Source organism: Aedes aegypti, chromosome 2, assembly GCF_002204515.2.
Source record: "Aedes aegypti strain LVP_AGWG chromosome 2, AaegL5.0 Primary Assembly, whole genome shotgun sequence".
In the NCBI taxonomy this organism is placed as follows: domain Eukaryota; kingdom Metazoa; phylum Arthropoda; class Insecta; order Diptera; family Culicidae; genus Aedes; species Aedes aegypti.
Genome location: NC_035108.1, coordinates 455788822 through 455797520, shown reverse-complemented (window position 1 = coordinate 455797520; position 8699 = coordinate 455788822). Strand labels below are relative to the sequence as shown.

The 8699-nt window shown below is 42.2% G+C and overlaps 1 protein-coding gene across 1 annotated transcript in view; it reads right to left on the bottom strand.

Moving 5' to 3' along the window:
- Nucleotides 1-6772: 6772 nt before the first annotated feature.
- Nucleotides 6773-8699, bottom strand: part of LOC5565904 — a 68419-nt gene continuing 66492 nt past the window's right edge. The window contains exon 5 of the mRNA XM_021848114.1: nucleotides 6773-7750. Within this exon, the coding sequence (XP_021703806.1) occupies nucleotides 7001-7750 (750 nt within the window). The 3' untranslated portion in view covers nucleotides 6773-7000. The remainder of the gene's footprint in view (nucleotides 7751-8699) is intronic.

The window sequence follows — 8699 nt, the reverse complement described above, 5'->3', positions numbered from 1 at the left end:
TTTGGGAAAAATGATTTGTTATAGCAAGCAATTTGCTCCTGCGGTATGAAAGTACTACATATTTCACGACGGGTTCAATCAACGGCGAAAATTACAGAACTGAATGCATTAAACAATGGCTTCTGCCCATCTACTGAAAGCATACCATGCCTCCATTGTTTTTGCCAGACCTAGCATCGGCTCACTATGCTTCAGCTACTTTGGAGATGCTCAAGAAGGAATAAGTCGAATTTGTAGAAAAATGATCGAATCCATCAAATTGCTCAGAACTACGCCTCATTGAAACATATTGGGCAATAATCAAACGGCATCTTAAGAAGGATGGAAGAGAAGCAAGCTCCATCGATTTTTTCAAGAAAATGTGGTCAGCAGTTCAAAAAGCAGTTCGAAAAGTTCCGAAAAAAGTTGTGCAGAATTTTATGGGAGGTATCAAAAGAAAAGTCAGAGCATTCTCCAGCAATGCTCAATAAATGTTCAAATTTATGTGAATTTGATCGAAATTACGTTGATGTCCATGTATTTCAGGTAAACTCATGAATTTGTTCGAAAATAAACAGTTTACTGTAAAAAACACGTGTCCACTTTCTTAAATGAACAGTCCATATTGCACAACGAGGTCTTGTCTGAACCAGAGTTGGGAATGGTAATAGTAGTAGGCTCAAGGGGGTGGTCACTCTACGCAGTGTGCCTTGCACAGCTATGGCACATTTCGGCGCACTGACTGGCACATTTTTTTATAGTAGGGTGCTATAAAATTCACAATGAAATGAAATTTCCATCTCAGCAATCATTGATATTTCTGAGTTGTTTGTTATGTGTCAGAAACGGATTACACGAAATGTTCATGTTGGCTTCGGCTTCGAAAGGAACCTGCTAACACGGTTTAATATGTTGAATTTTCATTTATAAACTTTTTTATTTCAGTTAAATACTGGCACCGAGCCAGCAGAGCCCGTCTGAATCGAACTGAGGGATGGAATAATGAATAAAAAGTATTAAAATATACGAAAAAAACAGTGACCTTGTAGAGTGACCACCCCCTTGAGTAGGCTTGAGATTTTGCGAAAATTACGTGGCTCTTCTAATACTAGGACAGGACGTGACAGCTCAACTAAGACTGCCCTGTTGTTTTTCCGTCGATAACCTTGTCGATACAAAAGCCAGTGTTACCAGTATCCTTTTTCTTGTGAACAAATTCAAATATCAAAGCTCATAATCTGATTCTACTTGCACGCTTTATTCATTTAGCGCAATAGAGGATGCTATCTTTTTAAACAACTAGGTTGAAATTTAAAACCGATGTTATTTTTGAAGAAAATTGACACAATTTCCACTATTTTGGTCTCAATTAAATTTATTATATTTATTTTATCATTGTACGAGCACATGCTTTGAACTTAACATCGAATATAAATACATTTGAAACGAAAAGATTTCACGAAAAATTTCCAAACTTTTGAAGAAAACTCTAGTTTATGAATTGGCAACACGGTCGAGCTAGTAACAAAGTACCCTGTTGCAATCCAACTCAACGATGTGAAAGTAGGCCTTTGCCAGAACGACCAATGAGAAATGGTCTTTTTTGACAGGCAATTGGTTTCATTTTTGTACCTTGACCTGTCACGTCTTGTCTTAGTTCTAATACAGTAGTTCAACATTGTGAATCTCATCAAGTTGCCTATGTTGGGTACATTAATTTTCTTAATCAGTAGTGTCATTGAAGGCTGCAAATGCGGGAAATAGAACATTTTTCTACCGTAGTTGTGGATTACCCTTAGCAACGGGTGTTTTGTTATTTTCAAGGCATTTTGTCTACAGCAGCAATGGGCGTGAGTTTCACTGGCTCCGCTGACTGTGATTTGCTGCGCTTGCCTACTGTAGTGTGAATTTCAGAACTTTTCCCAACTCTGGTCTGAACCCATCCGGGTTGTAGCTGTGTACTATCACCGCTACTGTTCCTCATCTTAATTGACGAGATCCTAGTAGGTGCCATTGACCGTGAACAAAACCGTGGGCTGATGTGGCAGCCTATTACTATGGAGCACTTAAATGACGTCGATTAAGTTGATAATATTGCTATCCTAGCACATCGGCGCTCTGATATGCAGAGTAAGCTTGACGATCTAGCCGAACGCTCCTCAACGACAGGTTTCATCATCAACGTCAACAAGATCAAATCGTTGGATATAAACACGGCCAGCCCCTCCAGCTTTACAGTAGCCGGGCTAACAGTGGAGAACGTCGAAAACTTCTAATATCTTGGTAGCCAATTGGCGTCTGACGGCGGTACCAAGATCGACATAGGTGCACACATCAAGAAGGGAAAGCCTGCTTTTGCGGAGTTTGAGAAATATCTGGAAGAACAGTCAGATTATTCAACGCACCAAAACTCGAATATTCAACTCTAATGTGAAATCTGTGCTGCTAGTTATACGTGTTGTGTATCAGCGGAGAACACTCAACGGCTGCAGGTGTTCATCAACAAGGCTCTCGCTGCCCTGTACCGCTCTCTGTTCTGTCAGGTATCGTCCACAAGCATTCGGCTTCTGGCGACATTCTTCACGTCTGTCACTCTTTGGCACTCTTCATCGAATCAGTCGCTTCGTCTTTGTCGTTGACCAGTGCCAATCACTTCGCCGTTGTTGTCACAGCTTCGTGGATAGGATCCCATAGGATGTTGACATCTCCAGAAACGTTGATTCTTCCCAACCGCACGCCTAGCTGCCGGCGGTACTGTGCAGCTACTCCATCCGTCGACAAGCGTTGGTGGCATCAGACCCTTATCTCCCCGGACCACCTTACGGTATTTCTTCTGGGAGGTGCTTGTGCATATAGAACAACACGTGTAGCAGAAGTAGCCTAGGCAAACTGCTTCTCCTAGCCGACTTAAACAATGTTACAAGGGACCAGCCTCGGCAGGGCTAATCATCTGCAGCAAACTCTTGGTCGGCGCGCCATAGGCGCTGCAATTCTAACATAATGTGAGTGACAGCCGTAGTTACTGCATTCCAGCACTCGGCATCCACACGCATTCTCTCTATTATATTGTCGGGGGACGTGTCCCCTTCGCATGTAGTGAGCATGCGACTTCTCACAACAATGAAACGGGGGCAATCGAACACGACATGCTCCGCTGTTTCCTCCACACCAGTACAATTGGGGCACGCAGGAGATTCTGAGTGCCCGAACCTATGCAGGTACTGTCTATAGCAACCATGTTCTGACAGAAACTGCGTCAGGTGGAAGTTCCCTTCCCTTGATTTCTACTCACTATACCAATCTGACACATTTGGTACTAGCTGATGGGTCCATCTACCCTTAGTGGAGTTATCCCATTCCTGCTGCCAGCTTCTGAGCGTTTCCTCTTTACACGTGTCGCGGACTGCTCTGGTACCCCTTTGGTTGGAGCATTGAACATCTTCCTTGATGATGAGCCCGATGGGCATCATCCCGACTATGATGCACACGGCCTCTTTAGATACCGTCCGGTATGCACTTGCTACTCTTAGGCACATTATCCTGAATGTGCTTTCCAACCGCTTTAGGTTTCTTCTCGTTCTAAGCGCTTTTGACCAGATTGGTCCTCCATACCTTAGGCGGCATCCACAAATTACGTAACGCTCGAAGGGGGGGAGGGGGTAGGCTCAAGCGTTACGACTCACACAAAATTTTTAAAATTTCCATACAAAAAACGTTACGGAGGGGGGGGGGAGGGCGTCGAAAATTTCCAATTTTAGCGTTACGTAATAAATGGATGTCGCCTTAGTATGGATAGCGCCACGCTTGCCAGTAGCTTGCGTTTGCTGGCAATTACAGCAGAGCTGTTAGACATCATTCTCCAAAGCGCCGCTATAGCCGTAGATGCCCTTTTACAGGCATATTCAACGTGGCTAGCGAAGCTGAGCTTGTCATCGATCATTACCCCAAGATGCCGCTTGTACTCTATGGTGCAATCACCTAATAAGATAATCGCCCATTGCTCGGACTTGCGATTGATGACCATCACCACCTCAATCTTGTGACGGGCCAGTCCTAGTTTCCTAGACTTCATCCATTCCTCAACTATGGAAATAGAGTGCGCTGCTGACAACTCTACTTCCTCCATCGATTCACCATAGACCACTAGGGCGATATCGTCAGCGAAGCCAACAATCTTAACAACCGTCGGAAGGGGCAGCCTCAGTACGTCTTCGTACATCGCAGTGGGCTTCGTGGCCGTGCGGTTAGTGACAAAATGGTTGTTGGACAGGCCGTCCGCACTCTCCGTATACGGTACTAGCCTGTTGAGAATCATCCTCTCCAATAACTTGCCCGTCGTATCTAGTAGAAAGATAGCCCTGGTAGTTTCCCCGCCCCTGGTGGTGATAGTAGCACCAATTTCTGTTGCTTCCATACATCCGGGAAGATTCCTTGATCAATTCAGTGTTGCATCGTGATTCTGAACATGTCCGGATCCGCGTTAACTGCCGCTTTTAAGGCAACATTCGGGTGTCGCCAGGTGTGTATGCGGATATTCTGGCGTGCGAAGTAGGTACTTCTGATTGCTATCCCTCTAGCAGCAGCGAAGGTTACAAGCCGCAAGCTTTCCGATACAATGACGGGTCGGAAGAAGTCTTCTTTCCCGATCCTGACATTTTGTTTTGGGAACTCTCTGCAGGCCTTATCCTAGACTCTCATAGAACTCATCCTTCATGTCATCGGGCTTATCATTAGTTTGCACATATGTGCTGATTTGGCTGCAGTTGAAGAACTTGCCCTTCATTCTGAACACCTCGATAACTCGATAACTCGCTTCATCTGCCTACCAATCACTATGAAGCCAACTCCACGTTCTGCTCTGTAGCCGCCGCTGTAGTAGATGTTGTATTTGCCGTACGGAATTCACGTTCTCCAGCTTATTTCCTGGATACCTGTCACGTTCACGCCGACATTCCGCAGTTCATGAGCCTAATACGAGCGGTTTCATCCAGAGTTCTTACGTTCCAAGATCCAACTTTCCAATCGTTGTCCTTCATTCCTTACTGGGTCTGTTGCCGTAAAATCTATCCGTTTGCCTTTCTTGGTTGGTGAAGATAGGCTACCTAACCAGGATTGCACAACCTGTATTGTGTTAGATAGGCTGCCTCCTTGGTTCTGACACGATGTAGCATTGTCTGCTTGTTCTTTGCATTATGACCATAGCTATAACCGTCATCATAAACCATCCACTTTAATCAGCGCTTTGAACCTATAGCTCTGGTTCTCTCGAACATGCTATTATGGTGTTATTCAAATTATACAATTTTCACACTAGAATATCTTTCAAGCCTGGCTGCGTAGAAGGATTTGAACTCAAGAACAGTAATGATAATCTAAAATATCTTAGTTCATTCCAGAAAGTATCATGAGTCGCATTAGGACATACCTAATGATGTCACAAGAAACAATTAAAAACATTTCGAATCTTGGAGGTTTTGATAGATTAAAAGTGTTGACCCCCAAAACAACTTGGGAGTACCTAGAATATTTTGATTACTGCTTATGCTTTTGAAATGTATTCTCATGATTCAGTGGGGCTTCTTGGATATACTGTGGTAGAGGAGGAATTGTTTGCCCAAACAGAAAAAAACAGTAATTTCACATAGCACGTAAACTTTTATGATTGTCATGTAAAACGAGTTATAACTAAATATTCAACGATAAATGATGTAAATTACCTCATTTCATTCAAGAATGCTTGCAATCTTGAGTGAAATTGAAACATTTCATGATCTTGCATCCAATATTCGAAAATATTGCATGCTTCCTTGCATCTTGTAAGTAAAATTGCAAATCAAACTGCTCGGTTTACACTACAATACGCTGAATGTTCTGTCACAAATTACGCAAATGAATGGAATAATATTTATGATTGAATTTTCAGCGAAGAATCATGTGAACTGAGCAGTTTTGCTTGCAACATTTATTCAATATTAAGGATTTTGTTAGCAATGTTGGATACAATAGATGTGTGCGTACGTTTAATAATTGAATAATAATTTAGAAATGGCATTAAATGATTGAAGCTAGAATCGCGTTACGTGAAATTCTAGGTTTTTTTTTCTGTGTATACTTTTTATAATATTTTTTCATCAGTATTCCAGAACACATAGAATAACACAGAATATCTCATTATTATCTATTTTAACATATTTCCCCTTATTATGACATTCATGGAACATCTGAACAGAAAAAAACTTAAATTCATACGTAAAATATGTATTGAAAAAACTCGTCCTGAAAGGGCTGAAGGAGGCAATAATAGAATATGCTCTTCCACACTATTTCTCCCTTCCATCCACAAAACCCTGTTGAGTCTTCCGGATTGGAATAATGTATGCATATTCGGTTATGATGGATAGTGGAAAACATACTTGAAAATTTAATAAATATATTTCCCATTGTAGTCAGCTTCCCAGGCGATGCCTATCTTTCCGACTAGTACCGGAGAAGGCTAATCGATGCACATAAATGTTGCCAAGGATGGACGACGACACGATGATACGTCATATTTGCAAGAGCTACCAAGAAAGGGGATGCTGTATCAATATCAATATAATAAATAATGGTTTGCATCTTGATGAGACAGACAGAACAAGTGGATAAAAGAGTCTAGTCCAAATGATAACATCCAATATGATGGGTTTCCAGTAAGACTGCTGTTGTAAGTCAGCAGCGCTTCGTACCGTGAAATTGAATAATTTTGTGATGTTGCCTTCGAAGAACTGTGAAATTAATATTGAAATGGATTTAATCAGTCAGTCAGTCAGTTGTTTATTGTTTAAAGTTCATTATTAAACTCATTTGTGTCATCTTGTGGTTGACTTTTTAACGAATACTCTGCTTCATTTTCCTGCATTTTCTTTTTCCCTGATCTTTGGTAGCTTAGTTAATATCGTAACTTAAAAAGGCTAGGAATAAATAAATAAATAATCAAATAAATAAATAGATCCATAACGAATGCTACTCGTAGTTAACAAGTTTACGGTCGAACATCTCGAAATGCTGCCAGGAAATTAGTTGGGAACGTCATCATCAAAATCGGCGTTTGCTGTCCGAATCCTCCGGGTTGCTGTTGAACGGGAATCTGCTGCATCGGAAGTTGCCCTTGTCCGAATGGAACAGGATTGGGCTGTTGGTTCAGAGGAGGGAACACCGGAAATGCTTGCATTGGAAATTGACCAATCGGTCGCTGTGGAAACTGGGGTAGCGGTTGAGGAAATCGGGTTGGAAATTGTTGCGGGAACTGATTCGGGAATGGGTATCGGTTTCCGCCGGGGAATTGCTGAGGGAATCCCGGGAACATGGGGAACGATTGCATGGGATCCTGTTGAGCAGGACGTCTGCGGTTTGGAGCGAATACTTCAACATCGGGATGCAGAGGTATGGACTGTTCAGCCAGCATGTCGTTGATGGCGATATCGTTCGATAGATCAATTGCTTCGCTAGCCGTCGATGGATCAACATCGAATTGATTCTGATTCCGCACAGGATACCGGGTGACTCCATTTACGCTGACAACGATCCGCTTCCGATCGTCCTGATGCTGTTGCCATTCGTCCGGGGAGAAGTACTCATCTTCGGGTTGTTCGGCAGAGCTAGCGTCTTCGCGATCCTTGTAGGGCACACTGGTCAAGACATTTCGCTCCACTGAGTCCGACTCCGATAGGGCTGCCGATTTCAATTCAGCGAGAGAATCGTCACCGAATTCTTGTTCAGAAAGCGGGTCTACCTACGAATGAAAGGAATAATTTTAATTCAAAGTGGAATAGGATTGCGTTCAATATTTATAAGCTAGATTATTTCTGAAATACAGGCTTCTTCCTAGCTTTACGCCCTTACTTCATGCCCTGGGAAGTCGAGAAAATTTCCATTGCGCTACGGCTATCTGATCCCCTACAAGCTACATCTTGGAAAACACATATTCCGTATACTGCCCATGTTCGCATAGTCGCCGCTAGCGCCAATATAATCCAAATGCATTTTTTACACTGAAGAATGCTGATAATATGCAACGTAACGGATTTTGCATGAAGAATTTAAAATTTTTGTGTGACCCATACTGTTTGAGCATACTCGCTCTTTTCCCCTAGAGCGTTACGTAAATTGTGGACGATGCCATACACTTGTTACACAAGTGAGCAGCATTTATTTGTTCTGGAATATTTTATTTATTAGAAAAAAAAACGGATTTACATGAGCACATACACCAACTTATCCGAAAAAACACCCGATTTGTCCAGCATTCATTTGGATAGTTAACCTTTCAGTCGTCGCGCGGTTTGCCGCCGTCAGAACCACCACGCTGATGTTGTGTACAATAAGCGGTGTTTTTTCACCCCTGTTGTACAAACTACAACAGCGCGACGACTGAAGTGTTAAGCGTATAAACCAGGTTGATATGACAGTGTCCTGCTGTTTACGTAAATTCATCCATATAATCATCACACTTATCACTTCGACTATAAAATGATGTATGCGTTTGCAGATGACAAAAGTAAGAAATTAATCAAAAAGTCTCTCCCAGTAAACTTTTGAATTTCAATCTTTAGCAAATGCACAGATAATTTGACCAAGATTGTTGAAAGATATAAGAATGCAGCTGGGAACACAGAAACGCATTTACCAACAATGATAGTGCTGGTGGTTACGTCGACCATGCAAACATAAGCAGTATAGGC